Source organism: Trichomycterus rosablanca, chromosome 7, assembly GCF_030014385.1.
Source record: "Trichomycterus rosablanca isolate fTriRos1 chromosome 7, fTriRos1.hap1, whole genome shotgun sequence".
Classification (NCBI taxonomy): Eukaryota; Metazoa; Chordata; class Actinopteri; order Siluriformes; family Trichomycteridae; genus Trichomycterus; species Trichomycterus rosablanca.
This window is the reverse complement of record NC_085994.1, coordinates 38998599-39018524: the sequence shown is the minus strand read 5'-3', so window position 1 is coordinate 39018524 and position 19926 is coordinate 38998599. Positions and strand designations below refer to the sequence as shown.

Here is a 19926-nt window from a genome sequence, read left to right as displayed (position 1 = left end):
CTCCCTTACAGTTTTCTCTTGTCCCAGCAGTTTTTAACATCAGTACATTTAGCATAAAATGTGTTCACCATTTTAATTGTAACATTTCACTTAAAAATCCTTGTTTTCTATAACATTTACACAGATTTTTTTTAATGCGATTAATCGCGATTAACTATTTGAAATTCTGAGATTAATCGCGATTAAAATTTTTAATCGTTTGACAGCCCTAATATATATATATATATATATATATATATATATATATATATATATAAACTTTATTATGTAATTTTGGTAGCTCTAATGCTTGCCACAGAACTACTTCAAAATAGAACAGCTGTTTATTTTCTATTTACTGTTTCTGTTTATTGTAATACTGTTTCGGTAATATTGCTTGAATTCTTTCTTGCTTAGCAGTGATAACTAAAATTGTCACTTACACAGACTCTATAATTACCTATATCTTTGTTTTCAAACACAATGTGCAAAAATGAGGACTTAGCAATGTACTTTTTCTGTGTACTAGCCATGATCACAACAGCATGCATTTTCTCCATAACTAGACAGTCAAAGCAAGAAAGAGATGTCAAGGCTGACTACTTAGCTCGAATTTCCCCCATGGGGATCAATAAAGGAATCTTATCTTAGTGCTCTAAATGCTTCATGATGTAATATCTTTGTATTAAAAGTATGTAGTGTAATTAAAACAATTTGAGTTTCTGCTCAAGATGGCAGAACTGGATGTGCCTTTCATTTAGTAGTTTATAGATAATCAAAAAGAAAGCAATGTTCAAATACACACTCTGAAAAAGGCACCAATTATTTGCAGGTTGATGTACACATTTACAAATATTTATTCTCCCACTTCAACCTATTAGAGGTTTAGTTTAAAACATTAAATACAGCTTTTGCAGAGTACCAAAAAGGAAACTCAAGAAGGCACTTGGAAAACTATGCTGTGCAGCACCCATTCTACGATTTTCCCCACTAAGTATGAAAAATGTAAGGCCATGTCATCAACATGGTGGCTTGAATGCCACCTTGGCTTTAACTTTTGTTTTTTATATGGGAAGGTAGGTGTGTGACACATCAAACTAGAAGAGAATTTCAACTGAAAAAACTAATGCTAATGTGCTTTTGTTTCTTCTTTTGCTAAAACTGTAATTTAATATAAAAAAAGAAAGGTGACTACACGGTTTACAGAGTGTGTTCAAAATGCTGTCCAACTGGCTGCTCCCATTCCTGATCTAGCATCAACAATTGTTTCTCTATGTTGATTCACATTCTGTATCTTTAGAGAGCAAACAAGCATTTTGACATGACCCCACAAATAGAAATCCAAAGAGGTTAAATCAGGCCATGGTGGCCACTCGATGAGAGCTCTATGACCAATCAATTTTGGGGTAAATTACACATCAAGATAGTCTATGACAACCATAATGCATGGGCACCGTTTTGCTAAAGGTATCAGGAAATGTTTCATCCGCTGACAACAATGAAGGAAAGGACATTTTTATCTAACAACCTTGCGTATTGTCTGCTCATAATACTCCATCAATGAAGATCTCACAATTCAGGTATCACATAAACCACATTATACCATGACTTTATGTGAGGTAGCTGTGTACACTGGATCAGTCTTGTGGGGGTTTGTGTCCAAGCAGTATCTGTAATTCTGTGTTTTGACCTCACCTTTTATGAAGAAATTTACTTCATCACTAACCAGCACTTGATAGGAAAATGAGGGTTTATCTAAAGCCTTATGATACCATATTATCATGTATTAGAGCATATGATTGGATTCCATCATATTTTTTAACATGTAAACCTAGGGCTGGACGATATGGCTAAACTTTATATCACGATATAACTCCTAATTTCGGTCGATACGATATAATTCTGATATCGATATGAATAACACAAATGTCAAAAAACTGCCACCAAAATTGGATGGCTGTACCTGCAAACCTCTTTTCTGGTTTCTGGCAAGAAATATAAGCTAAATAAACCACTGAATCAGTCCTTCCTCTCTTATCAGCTATTTCATCTGCTTCTTTTTCAGCTGTGGACAGTGGCGGAGCCAGACAGTTTTCATAGGGGTGGCCAGACTGAGACCACTGCTCACACAGGGGCGGCACAGAAACTGTCTGATACCTTATTCTTTTATGTGGCAAGTTGCTGTGGATCTAGTAGTGTTTTGGTCACTCACTCATTTACCTATACAGGCAGTGAGTGCCATGTAGAATTACACCAAGCCTAGCATAATAAGCTTTTTATTTTTTCTCATTTTTCCTGACAAGTAAAAAACTAAAATATAGCATATAACCTTAGCATTATGAGGAAGAATTTCAAAGATATTCTTTTGCAGTACTTGATCATTTGATTGCAAACTTGTGTGTACTGATGAGACTCATTTGAACCCCAGAACATGCTAGCGTGAATGCATGGAAAACAAATTTTAATTTTCTTACAATATAATACAGACTGACCAACACTATTAAGCCAAATCAGCATTGACTTTACTTTTAACAGACTTCCACAATGCTGGAGCTTCTTAAAACTGAATATTTTCTTTTAAATGGAAGTTAAAAAAAAAAAAAAAAAAAAAAAAAAAAAAACCGCTCAATTTAGAGGAAAACCGCCCAATCTGGCAACACTCAGGGCTCTAGACTAACTTTTTGTACTGGTTGCACTGGTGTGATTAACTGTTTTTCTTTGGTGCACCAGCACAAAAGTTAGGTGCACCCAAATCAGGTTCACTTTTTTTTTATTGACTTTGATTGATATTGATTAACTAACAATCTGGTCAACATAAAGTTCTTTATTTGAAGCACAATTCTACAAGAAAGGTAACTTACTGAAAAAGTGTTGGTGTTTAAAGTGCTTCACTGAGCTAAAATTTTAACTCAAGATAAATAAAAGAAAAAGAAAATCTAAATTAAAAGTGCAAGTGTTTTAAGGGCTTCACACTGAACATCTCATTTAATGATAAGAATATTATATATGGTTAATGCAGTAACGAGACACATTATTGACATAGGCTACATGACATGACATTATTACATTTTGAGTCAGTTTGTTGCTGATATTTTTAAAGTGCCTTAAAAAAAGATGAACTGTGTGATATGACGTGGTAAAAGTGACCCGGACAGAACAAACAACGATTAACGTGAAATATAAACACCACACGTGAAGTAAATCCAGCTAAACACAGATACATGTGGTATTTTAGACTGGATTTGATGGTTATTTCACACAGATGTTTGTTTGTATTATGGAACTTTAATGATGTTTTATCTCTCGAGTCGAGCGCTGAGCAAATCGGTTATTTACGTCGAGAGTCGCGGTGAAAGCGAAGCGCAAAACTCTTCTCACGTCAATAAACTAAAGAAAACAACAACTAAGACAAACACGTCACGTCTTCTTATCACCGATATTTGATTGATGTTTTTACATTAAAACGAACATCTGTAACAGCAGCACAGATGCTCACACATAATCTACACACTCCGCCAGGATATTTCGCTGTGTAACGCCCGCCGGTGATGACGCTGGTCCCGCCCTTCACTATCTCTGATTGGTTTAGATATATAGATATGATTAGATTATGGGCCTAATGTGTGTCTGTTGGTGCGCCGGAGACTTTCAGAGTCACAGATACTTTTTTCCCCTCGAACGGCTGGTCGCAGATTGACTGTGGATGCTCGTTCACTCACAGCTGTTGAACTCATTTAGCCGCTAATATCCACCGTGTTGTAGCGGAGTGTAATCAGAGCAGTAACTGTGGTGTACGTCATCATGCACTTACATAAGCATATCGATCGAATTTGTTTAAAAATCATATCACCGTTATTGAAACATTTTCTATCGCGATATATATCGATATCGAATTATCGTCCAGCACTATGTAAACCTGAACATTATTTTGAGGCGCAGACATGATTGTAAAGATGTTCAGCTTTGCATATCACAACGATCACTTATTTGTATTTAAGACTTCTCTTTTTAATTAACATCAGATAACAGAGTTATGTATTTTGTTAAGTTTGCTGATTCATTTAAGGCTAATAGTGATAGAACAGTAGACTCCTTCATGCATTATGCGGTATTGTCTTTGCTGCTTTCAGCTCAAAAATGTGAATAAAACTTCTTTAAAATACCATTGAAGTACTGAAAAAAGAATAGGTTCGTTTATGAACTTCTAAAAGCAAATGGTTGAACGGTTGAACAGTATTGTATGAAAATCTGCCTGGTAACATGCGACTTTGTGTCTCTAGAGTGCAGTATTGGTTTTTTTGATGATACATGTAAGGCTTCATTCTGAAATAGCTTAGAAGGAAAACAGAATCAGAGCGAGAGAGAATGACAATGCTTGGTAAAATATTTGTTTTCATTGCCATTTTTGGCTTAACAGGTAAGTCAAATTTTGTTTCATTTTGTTTATTTTAGTTTACTGTGGAATGAAAGATAACTTAATTCATAAAAAAATATTCATCAGTGAATTATTGTTGAAATAAAGTGTCAAAAATTGTCTCTAACCTCAGCATTTATGGATTAAAGTAAAAAATATATTTGTCCATTTGTTTTTCTTTAGATGGAGATAACCTTGTACTCCATTCACGTTGCATATACAGCTCAGACTATAAACATGACATGCTCCACCTAGAGGTTTACACTTATGACAAAATGAAGTTTCTTCAGTACAACAGCACTCTTGGAAAGTATGAGGGATACACTGACTTTGGCATCAAAAATGCTAATTATCTTAACAATAACACTGCAGTAATGCAAAACTTAAAAGCTGACATGGAAAAATTTTGTAAGGTAAATGCTGGAAATTACTACAATGATGTTTATACTAAAACAGGTGAGATAATCCCCTAATAAAACAGATTTATTTTGTGTTTATTCTAAAAACGAAGCTGTAAAAGATGACGTTGATCTAAATAGTGTGTTGTACTATAATTTTGCAGTTACGCCAAAGATTGAAGTGAAATTACTGAAGAAGTCAGATGGTTCCCATCCAGCAATACTGATGTGCAGTGCTTACAGCTTTTACCCTCCGAATATTGAGGTGACCTGGTTGAGAGACGGTAAAGTGATTAAAGGTGGGGTGACCTCCACTGAGGAGATGCCTGATGGAGACTGGTACTACCAGATCCACTCTCACCTGGAGTACATGCCTCAATCTGGAGAGGAAATCACCTGTGTGGTACAGCATGCCAGCTCCTCAAAACCCTTGACCAAACATTGGGGTATGTCTAATCACTTTACTGCAGTCAAGCATCGTTATACACCATTTGCTTTATTTTTTATGTGTCGTGTCATATATTTTATTAAAATAACGACAGACTTTTAACTGTGTTAATTACAACGAACACTTAATATCACCTTGAATCCTGTACTGATGTGTTAATGGATATTAGTCATTTTCATCTTTACCACTTTTAGTAAAAATACATATTGGGAGTGGAGTGGGCAATTGCTTATAGGTGTGAGTAAGTGAATGGATGATTGTTTATTTTGACAAAGATGAACGGGTTAATGAAAATAAATGAATTAAAAAATAAATATTAAACAACTTGTTAAGAAATACAATATGACAAAGTAAATGCAATAGTTTTTCATATCTGGCAGTAAGAACTGTTCTCAGACTGCTGGATTGTATATGTATTTTTGCTTTTACACAATTTTATTTAATTTATTAAACAATTCTCCTACTGCACAGATCCCTCTGTTACTGAGCCTGACAGGGGTAAGATCGCTATCGGAGCTTCAGGTCTGGTGTTGGGGATCATCCTATCAGCTGCTGGATTCATCTACTATAAGAAGAAATCATCAGGTCAGTGGTTTAATAAAGTGTCCATCCTCAGCATGAGATGCCATGGACACACACACACACACACACACCCACCCACTCTTCAGCTTGAGCTCAGTACGTTTACCTTGTGTGTACAAAAACTATATACATTGCTATGGCATTTTCCATTAAACTTTTTGTGAAAATGTTAAAACAAAAAGCATCTTTTTTTTGTTTTTGTTTTTATTAGGATTTTAACATCATGTTTTTACACATTGGTTACATTCATGACAGGAACGATAGTTATTCATCACACAAGTTTATTTGATTCACAAGGTTATATCAAACATAGTCATGGACAATTTAGTATCTTCAATCCACCTCACTTGCATGTCTTTGGACTGTGGGAGGAAACCGGAGCTTCCGGAGGAAACCCATGCAGACACGGGGAGAACATGCAAACTCCACACAGAAAGGACCCAGACCGCCTCACCTGGGGATCGAACCCAGGACCTTCTTGCTGTAGGTGACAGTGCTACCCACTTAGCCACCGTGCCGCCCCAAAAAGCATCTAAATAAATAAATACACACATAAATAAATGATGGTCATTACCAGATTGTATATTTAGAAATGTAGTGTTAAATTGTAAAAAAAATTGATTTATAAAGTAATAACACCAAATCACTGAAGAATAAATCTGTATGTGTTGTAGATGTTTGAGCAGAAGTGATTTTGTGTTGTGTCTGCACAATCCTATTAACACATGTTGTTTCAGTATGTGCATACTGAGTAGTTGCAAGTGTAACAAAGCTTATGGAAGACATTAATTAGACTATTAAATTACTAGTTTTGCAGATTTCACATCTGTCTGCTTTGTTGTTTCTCATAGAAATGCAAGCCACCAATGTGTACCATCAGTGTACCATTCTATACCATTTTATAGGTTTTGCACATAGATGGTGGTCTGCTGTCAAATAACTATCCCATACTTAACATAAGTATTCAGCATAGGTAAAAAAAAAGCCTATACCCTTGTCAACAGCAGTTTTTTTCTAGTACTCATTACATCATCACCAAAGTTTATTTATTAATACTGTTTAATAAAAGTAATAGAAAACATTATGGTAGAAAAACAAAAAATTGTGATGACTTAAGATTGTGATGATTTGCTTCAAACATTTGTTACCATGAATGTACTTGCTGCTGTCTGATTTGGACGAATCTGTCTTCCTGATTATTTTGACAGGACGGATCTTGGTGCCATCCTAAATGCCAGTAAATCCTACTGTAAGTTTGAGTCTAAACACATATCAAATATGCATATATATATTAACAATGCTCATTGTGTGCTTATGTTCTTGTTTAGTACTAATGCTGATATGCTGAAGTGTTTATTTTTCAGGTTTCTGAGATGCCGGCAAGTGTGTGGAGGCAAAATGTGTGTGAAGGTTTACTTGAGTTTTTAATTAATATTTAAAAGCTGTTTTATATCTATATGTAAATTATAAATGAAACAATTGGTGCATGCTGTTACTTTGTAAGATATCGATGAAACAGAAGTTTGATTGAATGATTTATCATTATTTATAAATGTTTTATCACATTGGCTTTCTAAAAACAGACACTACATTTTATTTACCTTAATGTACTGCCTTCTATAGACGTCTTAAAATTTGCTTTGTCTTTCTGTCAATATTTATTAAGACTCTTTCTGTTTATTAAATGTCTATATGTTTAAAATGCTAATAAATTGTGTTTTACAAATGTAGTTTATTTTCATTAATATACATGCTGGCAACATTTGTGAAATAAAGCTACTGCTTGTTTCTAACATCTAAAAATTTAAATAAGTAGTTTTTGTCTAAATTAATTACTGCACTTATTAGTAAACTCGGTGAAGAGAGTTCTATTTGTGATAGCTGACTTTTGTTAAATGTTATTTGGAGACTAAACAATGTTTTTTTGCTTTTAATAAATGTTTTGTTTATGTTAATCTTGTCTACAACACATCTGATAAATGCATTGTTTATTAAATAAACTCAGCTCACTGTAGTCTTGTCATGGCTATGTGATGGTTGGCTCCACACAAGGGTCAGCTTTCTACAATGCTCTCATTCTCATGTTGATTCTAAATAATGCAATCCACATTATATATATCCACCCCATTCAGATTATGTGTGTACCTCAAACCTACAAGCTTGTTATGTTTTTATTCTGTAGCTCTCTAAGTATAGACACAAATGTGATGGAATTGTAAAGAAAGTTTCAACAGAAAAATTATGGGTGCCAATTCACAAGTTTAGTTCCAAAACACATATACAGTACAGTTGAAGTCATATGTTTACACACACCCATATGCTACATTTATTTAAACTCACATTTTTTACAATTCACAATTCCTGACCATTACTCCTACATTTATTAGTTGAAAAGATGTAAGAAAATTACCAAATCACAGATTCTTGAATTCACTGCATTTTACCTTTCCAGAAATGGCATTATAAACAAAAACAGGTTGGCACAATTTCTGTTTAAAAATGTTTGTTTTGAAGCAGGTGTACTCTAAAATTTAGAGTAAACGTCCATCAAATATTAGTAATAAAGCAAGTTTGTGTATGTGTAACATTGTGTAAAAAGTTAAAATGTCAGAAACTATACAATTTAGATTCAGCAATTTGGCTCTTGAAGCTACAAACACCACTCAGATTTGATCCACAAATTCACATTTTAAATTAAAATTTCATTTGTCTGTTTTGTTTGTCTGTAGGTCCTTTGGCCAGCTTGGTTACTGTAATAACAATGCAGTCTTGTCTAGGTTAAGTAGTGCTATGGTGTCGAAAGACCATCATACATCATGCTACCACCAAACAACTTATCAGAAGCACTGGTTGTGGTTATGAACATATTCAGTGTGTGTGTGTGTGTGTGTGTGTGTGTGTGTGTGCCCTGTGAAGGACTGGAGACCTGCCTAGGGTGTTTCCTACCTTTCACCCGGGAAATTGTAGTCACTTCAACCCTAAATAGAATAAAGGGGTGGTAAAACAGAAAATGAATGAATGAATAATTAAATGAATTACTGGTTTTCTTTTGATTACTCTTGCATGAAGGTTGTATTTGTGCATTGAACACTGAACCACCACGCTTAACCTGACCTACACCGTTCCTTCTAACTGTCATGTCTTAATTACATTAAGAACTGAGGAAACAGCTACCTAAAATGTATATATCCTTTTAACTTTATTGGTTTAATTTTATTGGTTAATATTCAGCCATTCCTGAATTCTAGGCCTGCAAGACATGGGAACAATTTAGGGCTTATAATGAGGTGAAGCACCATATAATAATGTGATTTCAAACAGGTGATTATAATCATCATTTGGAGCAAAAGCAGAATCCACAAAAGGTAAAGTCTTTGGGAAGAAAATATTGGCAGAGGATCTGCAGTTTGTCAGCAAATCCATTGGTAAATTATTCCAATGTTTAACAACATTTTTCAAAAAAAGAACTGTTGCCACAAAGTTGAAAGAGCATAAATTATTTCTAATTAATTTTATACACCTTTTAGCAATATGTGTGGCTAGACCTTGAATTCAATAATAAAAAAGTGTCCACATATATAGGCCATATAGTATACATCAATCTTAAAAAAACATGGTTAACTCTTATACTAATGGCATATTATGATACTATAGTATAGTATAAAACACAATCTGCTTGTGTAGTTTTCCTTGTAACCACTAAAGTCAAAATTCCAGCCCTATGCACCAGTAATGAATCAGTTTAGTCCCTTTAAACTAATTTCTAATGGTGTTGCTAGACCACACATAAAGACTGTAGCTTGCTGCTTACGGAGGTTGATCCAAAACAGTCTTACTTGCTTTCCATATTTTCCTTCCCTAGAAACTATTGATGCACCACTATTCCTCCTCTGTGATTGGCTCACATGCTGTTTTTAAAGAGCTCCCGATACCTTGTGGTTGAAGATACTGAAGATGTTTTGGAGAACTTTATAAAGAATAGTTCCTCATTTCACCGTATGTGTGTCAGTGGTTACCTATACAAAGCCATGTAGGTTTGGCATTGTGTGTGCATGTGTGTTACCATGGAGGTCAAAACATCGAGCTCTTTATTAGAAACATTATTTAGTATGTGTTATGATGTGGGGAGGAAGGACCCAGGGATGCGGAGGTATAACTAAAAAGGGTTTTTATTTACAAAATCATAAACATAATATACATAAAATAAAAGGAATAACAGTAACAAAAAACACTTCGGGGAATCCCGAAGGCAGCCGGTGACGCCAGACTGAAAGAAACAAGGGAAAAAACATAAAAGGGAAAAAGGGAAAGCGCGAGGCGCGAACCCTGGTCGCTCACCTCCAGGCTGGGAGCTTAAGCACGCTGCCACAGCAACGCTGAAAGCAAAACCGCTCCCAGCACTAAAGAGGCGAAGCGACCGGGTTCGCGAGGTGGGAAACCTCGCGCTGTTGGCCGAAGAAGGGGGGATGACACCGCCGGTAGATAAATGGCACGGCGCTCACCAGCAGTTAATGCTGGTCAGCGCCATGCCATCCACCGGGTGTGGTTTACTTGCGGATTTATAAAGTTAAAAGCAAAGGCGCTGTCACCAGCCAGGGTGGCTGGGAAGTGGCCGTTTGCTCCTGCGCTCCAGAGGGCGGTACGTGACGCTGTCACCAGCGGTAGCTGGGAGGGGGTCACGTTCCTCTGGGCGCAGTCATGGGGTCTCTAGGTGGCGGCGGCACGGCGGCTCGACGGCTCGGCGGCAGCGGCCCGACAGCGACCTGAGAGCAACCACCAGGCGGCGGCGGCGGCACGACAGCTGCGGCACTCTGGCGGCAGCTTGGCGGCGGCGGCGGCGTGGTGGCGCCCACTAGCGGTGGCCCGGCGGCAGCGGCACGGCGGCGGCGGCACAGTGCGGCGGCACAACCTAAAGATAATAAAAAAAACAATAAACATAAAAGGACACCGCAGTGTCAAACAAACTCAAAGAAAGAAAAAAGAATCAGCCAACATGAGCAGAAGGTGCGACGGCTACAGCTCTGCACCTATCCCTTAAATAAGGGAAGGCACAGGTGTAGCCACTTCGCCCTAACGAGCTGGCCAGGTATTAAAAGGCACAGCTCGTTTCTGCTCTGTAAGGCCTGTGGCGTCAGGGAGAGATGGTACATTCCCCTGATGCCACAGAGCCTAACAGTATGTACATTTATTTATTTATTTATTATTAGTATGAGCTACACCTACCATACAGACATACTTTTTGTTGCTCTGTACACTGTGTCACTTCCATGTACCTCATTTATCAATATCAATTTAAATATTAACAAAAATCTTGCATTATAAGTTCGGTAATTGAAATAAAAATAATCTTATAATGTAATTTTTAATTTCAAATTCATGGGCCACAATTGTTATCACCTCTTTATTTTTTATTCCTCCATGAAGAATTTCTCTAGATCTTTCTGATTCCAAGGTCTCCTTTTCTTCAGCTCATCTCAGGGTTTTCTGTGGGATTTAGGTCAGGGAACTGCAGGGCTTGAAAAAGCTTGACAAACCTTGATTATGTGGTCAGTGAATCAATTTGTGCTCATTTTAAGGTGTGCTTTGAATTATAGTCCTACTAAAAGATCAAACCAAAGCCCAGTTTAAGTTTACAGACTAAGCCAGACCAGTTTTGATTTAATATTTGCTGGTTCTTCATGGAGTCCATGATACGATATATCCACAGATCTGAACAAGTTCTCACAGGCCTTTATAAGAAAACAGACCCACACTATCACAGATCCACCACTATGCTTTACAGTGGGGAAGACAGTGGGAATTTTTCCTTGGCACTTTTGCCCTTGGCTGCTCATTAGGGGTTTATGGACCTGGAATTGGTAAGTTGCTTTGCTTTGAGACACCGTACGTGAGACAACTGTAAAAAGTGCTGTGCAAATAAATATTACTTGAGTTCCAGGCAGATTCTAAACCAGATCTGAGAAATTCCACCAGCGTTCCATATTTTGTCTACCCAAAAACTTATGATGTAACCGTTTTCCTGAAAGTAGTTTAGAGACTGAAACCAAAAAGCTCTTGTTTTCCTGTGGTTGTCATTTCAATTTGTCCATGCTTGTTTTTTGCAACAAGAAAACTAGGCAGTGCTTTAACTTAATCTGTTTCAATATCAAGTGTTTGATCCTTATATGGATGGTAATAAAAGTATACATTTCTAAGAGTTTTTCCTTTTTTTAAATAAAGCTTTAGTATGCTCTAGCTTGATCAGGTGTTGTGTAACTGTATGTAAACGTTTTAGCACATCTTTAGAATTATTATTCAAAACATCAGCATTTGACGTGCTTGAAGTACGTGTACATGATTGAAGTGAAAACCAGGTATAAACTACAGCTGCAGCCACATTGACTTTTTGTTAATAATATCGGGCACCTTGCCTCTTAACTCTCTCCTTTCTGGAGCTCTGGAATTAACAGTTTGCTGTTCATCGTGATAAAAAGATTATTTCCATATTTATTCTGAAGAATTTGTACTTCTTTTTAAAACTTTGAGTTTAGAGATTTTATTAAGAGTAGCCCTTCTGTTTTATTTATTTTTATTTCCTCATTCCATCAGTAAGTGTGTGTCTGTGGTTAACATTTATAAAGCCATGCAGGTTTGACATGGTGTGTGCATGTGTGTTGTGCATGTGCCATTATTGAACTTTGGGGAATTTTCCAAACCAGTTTTACTGGACTATGCCAAGTTTACCACACAGTTCTTCATAAATATGTTTTTACAACATATATTTAACACATATTTAATAAGTACTGATTTAGAACTGCAAGTGCTAAGAACTTTCATGTCCCTATCACTCATAAATACAGAGATGCTCCACACATCCTGCTACACTTATAAAAATAACTGCATTCACTTTTATTCAGCCACAAAAGGGTTAATAAAGCTGGACATGATATTGCAGGATAATGACTTGTTTGCATTTGGTGTTTCACTTCATCCCAAATGTGTTGGATAGGACTGAGTTTAGGGCTCTGGGCAATAAAGTTAAGTTCTCCTACAAAAAACTTAACAAACCTTTTCTTAATGGAGCTCACTTTGTGTTTCCTATGTGTTTATGCCAAAAAAGAAAGCAGATACTTTAAAAAAAAAATACTGTATGTGGTATCATTAAAATTGTCTTTTACTACAACTAATAGACTTATACCATCAAAAAAGGTTTATGACATTATGCTGCCTGGCCAAAGTATGTTAACACTTTAGACTAAACTGCACTATTGATGTTTTTTTTTCTTCTAAATTTAATTGTGTGCTGAGTTTTGATTATATTTCCCAGACGCTTTTATCCAAAGTAACTTACAACTGATACAGGATTTAGTCTAAGGATTTGAGGGGTAAAGTGGCAGCGCTTGAATCCTTAAACTTCTAGTCAATAGGAATAGTCAAATACCTTAACCACTGAATCCCAATTGTTCCTAATTATGTGCTCTAAATGTTCAGGTAAAATACTATTCTTAGAAATATCTCTTTTTCCTCTATACTTTCTCATATTTTCCACATAAATCTTACATAACACTAGCACTGATTAGTAAGCTAATTAAACTTTGTAAAAACGACAGCAAAAAATCTACTAGCTTGATTTACATTTAATAACATTTTAAAAACCTAACAGATAAAACACAATAGGCCAAGTATGTAGTTGGCAGAAAATATTTGGACACCCAAGTACAATTACAAATCTAAAACCTGGATTAATGTAAACTAATCAATCAGATTTCAGTTGATCAATATTGCTTCTATTAAAAGGAGATAATGCAATAACTCTGTCTGAAAGGATTCTGGTTTTTGTGAATTGATGCCAGTAGATCATCTTTTAGTTTCCTTTAGCTGCTTGGCATTGGTTTGCTTGTTAAGCGCGTTTATTGGCCTCACGCTAACATGATACATATTTGATTAAAAGCAGAGGAATTCCAGAAGCAATCAAAAAAAATTTTGTTTACAGCTTATTTGTGGTCTATTTGGGTTTGATGCTGCACTATTAATAATGTGATGTACTCCAACACCTTCTCACATTTATACTTTTACATTACATAACAGTGCTGCAGTGCAGGGATTCTCAAGCTTTTTCATGTCAAGGGACACATGCTTATCACAGCAGTGCATAAATGCTGAAATATAATCTAAACAATACAGTACAATTAATTAAATAATTCTAAAAAATAATTATTTTTCTTGTCTTGACTGTTATTTCACTCACTCACTTTCTTAACCGCTTATCCAGTCAGGGTCGCAGGGGGGTGCTGGAGCCTATCCCAGCTTTTCAATGGGGGCAAGGCACACAGTAACACCATGGACGGGTCGCCAGTCTATCGCAGGGCACACACACTTACACACCTATTTATGTATAGGGCAATTCAGTGTCTCCAATTAACCTTACTGCATGTTTTTGGACTTTGGGAGGAAACCCACGCAGACACGGGGTAAACATGCAAACTCCGCACAGAAAGGACCCGGACCGCCCTGCCTGGGGATCGAACCCAGGACCTTCTTACTGTGAGGCGACAGTGCTACCCACCAAGCCACCGTGCCGCTCACTGTGATTTCAGTAATATTCATTTGTAAACAACAACAGCAATAATAATAATAATTCTCTCTAATTTAGTGCTATATTATATGTACATACTTCGTTGTCACTGTCCAAGTTTTAACTTTATTAAGACCTTTAATACAAAATGCTGTTCATCATGATGTGACGTGCCAGGTCTTTAAAATGTTCTTTCTTCAGATACAGATGATGTAACAGGATTTCTGCCCTGCTATTGGCTAACATTTAAAAGTAGTTTCAGAACTGTTGGGACTTTTCCACAGTCTTGTACTTTAGTTCTAGTTTCAGCCCATGCAAAACCACAGAACAGACAGGTTTATCATGCTGTTTAAAATGTTGCTACACCCATCCAAGGGAATTTTCCATTGTTATGGACCTGGTTGTGGCTCTTTAGACTATCATAACAAACAAAAAAAGATGCATTTAGAAGTAAACATTAAAGTTCCCAAACCATCCACCCACATCTGAGGTCTGATTAGGTGATTCACATTATTGTTCTTCTAAGAAATTAAGATACTTCTGGGTCAAAAACAGCACTTTACAGTAATTTGATGTTGTATTGCGTCCCATTCAGAGGAACTGAAAAAAAGACATTTTACATCTTTGCTTTTGTACTCTAAGCTATCTCCATAATACCATAATAAACAAATACTGTATGTAGAACTGTACAGGCCATTCCAGACAGCTACATTATTATCAGGCTTGGAAGCAGGTGCTCAGAGATTCTTGTAGCTTCATGTTTCGAACTAGTGCTGCATATACGCAGTGACATCTAGTGGATGATCAGTGATTAGTAATATCAGGGGTTCTCATGGTACGTCATCCAGGCTCCTGTCTGTGTGGAGTTTGCATGTTCTCCTTGTGTCTACGTGGGTTTTCTTCAGGTGCTCCGGTTTCCTCCCACAAGTACAAAGACATGTAGTCAGGCCAAATGGAGCTACTAAAATTGAAGTGTGTGTGTCTGCAGTGTTATGGACTGGTGACAATATTAGGTGTGTTTCCTTTTGCCCAATGAATCAAACCCACTGAAACCCTGACCAGGATAAAGTGTTAGTAAAACAAACAATAATTAAATGCCTTGTTTTAGGGGCTCAACATATTGGTAACCCTTCTACAAGCAGACTTTTCACCCTATAGGCTAATTTAAACAAGTGCATATTTTGCAGAATATTGACTGGGTGCTTTCTTTATTAAAGTAAAAATAAATCATGACTTTTGTGAGGTGGCTGCCATCTGAAAGTGCTTGGCAGCATATTTCTGTTTGTTGAGCAGATATGAGGACGCTGGTTTGTGTTAGTTGTGTTTGACATCACGCTATACAGTACAGCTTGTTTGAATGATGCCAAACAATTAAACACTGTTTGCATGTCAGGGTGGTACAGAGGTGCAGCAGGTAGTGTTTGGTCTCACATTCTTTTCTGATCCAGGGTTATTTAGCTTGTTCTCACAGGCTGTGTTTCCTCCAGGCATTGCCATGACCCCTGACCTTCCAAAAACATGACCATATTTGAAAAAGTTACCCTTGCAATGTATTTTAATGTATTCCTTTATTATTTACCTCTTCACTCATCCCGGTCAGTATGCATATAAACACACTCACATGTTCACTCACTCACACCTGGGGAACATTTAGAGGAGACAATCCACCTTCTACATGTTTTTGGAACGTAGGAAGAAGTTTTTAGGGTGGTACTGCAGGTGGTGTGGGTGCTGCACATCACTTGAGTGCTGCAAACCTGATTTTCATCCACGTCTCTGTTCCCATGACTAGAGTGTACTGGTTCACTGGTGTCTTGTACCAAGTGCTACTAGGTATGCCTTGCACCACCACGACTCTGATCAGGATGAAATGGTTATTGAAGAGCCTTTCCATCACACTAAAGTTCTCTTTTATTAAAACTGGCTTATACAATGCAGTTGTACACTATAAGTCCAAAACTATGTGAAATCCCCAGCCACACTGGTGTATAAAATCAATTATATAAAATTAATTATTTGCATTTAACATTAGGCAACAGTTTGAAGAAGGACACTTTCTATTCCATCATGACTGTGCACCTGTCAGTAAAGTGAAGTCCATTGTGGGATTGTTTAATAAGTGTGTTCATTGTTTGATTATTATCAAATTCTTTTATTTAATAATTATTTCACAAATCCACACAGTTTGAGCATGGGATGTGCATATCTGTGACCATGGTAAAGCTCTGGGGATTTTTCTGAACTGGCTGTCTGCCCAGTTCACCACCATGTTCCTCATGTATGATATGTGTGTTCCTCATTGCTTTGGTTTAGTTCTGGTTTTAGGTCTGGTGTTTGTGCTTGCATGTGCATGGTCATGAGATACATAGTGGTTAAGATGCTGAAATTTTACTTTCAGTTAGCCAAATGCTACACAATATATTATTTTTATTAACAGTAATATGATCTTAGTTTTATCTTAGTTACTAAGATAATATTTTATGGCAACCTTTGAGGTGAACCATCACCAAAACAATATTTACTACTCATATTCAGTAAATGCTTTATCCTGATCAGAGTTGTGTTGGGTCCATATGATAAGGCAGGGGTACACCCTAGACAGGACATTACTCACTCACACACAGGAGCAGTTTGCAAAAACACCTGCTGTCATATTTTGTAAAGGTATAGAAAACAGGACTACCTGGAGGAAATCCTGGCTGAAATGGGTGCATGATAAATGATTCCTAAACTTCAGTGCAACCCAATCATTCTAGCATCTAAAGAGTGTAACGTAAACTGAACCTTAATGCCTCAGAGATCTGCACTAGGGCATTAGTATTCAATTCATTCAAGTTGTGGCTTATTACACAAATTAAAGCTGAACCACATGCAATATAATATGATCTCTTAAGCTAACTCAGGCTTTTTCTCAGGCAGTAAGGTAATATTTCATTTATTCATTCATTATCTGTTTTACCTCTGTCTGGGTTGCGGTGGGTCAGATTAAATTCAGTTTCCAGTTGATTTTTAATGTAATAAAAAATATCATTATTACCTTAAAGATGCCCGAGGCCTTGACCAATATTAAGTGGCTAGTGAAAAAATCTTATAAACTTTCATGCGTCCTCTGTGTTGGGAGAATATGTTTCTGACAAGCACCAGACAGACTACAGCAGTATTTCCAAATGAACCTTCTGGTGTGTTAGGGCTTCCCACAAGCAACTAAATGCTACAAAGACATAAGGTAAAAAAAAAAGTAAAAAAGTAAAAGCCCCCTTGAACTTTATGGTGATAAATGCACCACTGGGCAGACACCACTACAATAAAATGAGACACAGCGGTGCATAGGGTAGCGCTGTCAATATACAGCAAGAAGGGCCTGGGTTTGATTCCCCAGCTGGTGGTCTGGGTCCTTTTGTGTGAAGTTTGCATGTTCTCCCTGTGTTTGCATGTGTATGTGTGTGTGTGTGTCTGCCCTGTGATGGACTGGTGACCTTTCCGGAGTGTTTTCTGCCTTTCACCCAGTGAAACAGACCACCACGACCCTGACCAGGATAAAGCAGTGGTAAAAAAGACAATGCATAAATTAATGAATAATCAAAACCACTGTTTTCACCTTTTACAGTAGTAACTAGCCAAACACTAGACCTGTAGTACTGAACACAGAGTATCTACAGTTTGTATGTACATAGTGACACCAAGTGCTCAGTAACAAACACTTCACTTCACAAATTACATAAAGTTGTGGTGGAGTAACAAATTAACCTTAATAAATAGATAAAAATCATCCTGCCCGATAGGCTGTCTTGTATAATGTACTGTGCTATGTATAAGATGGATAAAAATGGTAAAAGCAACACAAAACAATGTGTAGATCCAAAGTTCGTAAAAGTTTTAAGATGATGCGGAGACCTCTGGCTGACGCGTGTTCCACTAATATCTAGTCCACTCGATCCCCAAAAATGCAAAAAGACTCCACCTTTCTTTATATGTTGAATTTTATTTAACTATAAACATATAAAATAACTTAAAATGCATGTACTTCAGCTACAGCGTCTAATTATTATAACGAATTAATCTAAATTACCAGACACGGTCAGAAAACCGTTTGGCTCCATCCTCAATCATCATAAATCTAACCTGCGCACTAGCACTCAGCATAGCAAATATGACAGTAGCTCTTAAAGTGACAGCTATCACTTAAACATGAGAAAATAACAGAGATTAATATAAACAAATATGGACTTTCAAATTCAGCAATAACAAAATTATTCCAATACAAACAATATCCACATATGAATATGACCTAAACATAAAAAAAAGTTAGCATTTTGGCACCTACACAATGAAGCACCGATGGCAGGAGCTTCAGACACAAATACTGCTCGTTCTTATGTGTGTCGTATCCATCAGTAAAAAGGTTCTACTGAAACTTTCAGTAAACTTAACTCTCAGTTAAGTTTCCATGAAACTTAACGTCTTTTAGGCAAGTCTTTAGGATGGCGGCGCGTGCAGACGCAGCGGCTCGATGCTCTCCCTTCCTTTGTAGTTTTTTTTTTCTTGTTTTATGTTTGTCAGTACATGTATCAGTAGCAGTGAGCTGCTCATACACTCGAGCACAACTCATCTGCATCAGTGAACAGTACAAGGAGTACACTTTTAATTCGGAAAACATTCCACTGGAGATACTTCGCTCACCTGAGCCCCATGGAGCTATCCTCCCGGCAAAGCGACGAAGGCGGTGTAGGGACAGAAAGCAGAAACGGGGGAAGCGGGCCGGGCTACGCGCTAGGCTACAGTCTAACCCCATACAGACCAGCCGTTCCGAGTCTTCTTCTGGCCAACTCCAGGTCTCTTGCCAACAAGATGGACTAGATCAGACTCCGGATTACCTCACACGATAAAAACAACTGTGTGATGATCATTACAGGAACCTGGCTGAATCGCTTTGTTCCCGATGCTGCTATCGAGTTAGATAGAGCGGATAGAACAGAGGACTCCGGGAAGCGCAAAGGTTCAGAAACGTTCTGGATCAGGTGTACATAAACATTGCATACAAAGCCAAAGCATCTGCACACCTCGAACTTTCGGACCACATCACCTTGAACCTGACCCCAGTGTACAAACCTTTGATCTGCAGGACTCGACCAACAATCAAAACCGTGCAGGTATGGAGTGAGGAAACAACTTCAATACTGCAGGACTGTTTTGACAACACAGATTGGGATTTGTTTGCACAGGGGGCAGATTTGGAGGAATATGCATCATCAGTCATGGGGTACATAAACTTCTGCACTGAGAATGCACTCACAACGAAAACAATAAAAGTGTTCCCTAATCAGAAGCCATGGCTAAACAGGAATGTACAGACTCTGATTAAAAGACGTGATACAGCATTCAGGACTGGAGACAGACATGCTTATTCAATAGCACGAAGAAACCTCAAAAAAAGGCATTAAGGAGGCCAAACGCAGATACAAACAGCGTATTGAGGAGCACTTCGAGAACAACAACCCCCGCAGCATGTGGAATGGAATTAAAACACTGACGGACAACAAGACCAACACCC

At 37.3% G+C, this 19926-nt stretch overlaps 1 protein-coding gene across 1 annotated transcript; it reads left to right on the top strand.

The window, feature by feature from the left end:
• Positions 1-4554: 4554 nt before the first annotated feature.
• LOC134318460 (H-2 class II histocompatibility antigen, I-E beta chain-like) lies at positions 4555-7440 on the top strand (the record flags this gene model as incomplete). The annotated part of the gene is made up of 5 exons (XM_062999410.1): positions 4555-4849; positions 4956-5237; positions 5711-5824; positions 7030-7070; positions 7186-7440. Coding segments are annotated over 4 exons (714 nt in total), but the record flags the coding sequence as incomplete, so codon positions are not given.
• Between the last annotated feature and the right edge of the window lie 12486 nt (positions 7441-19926).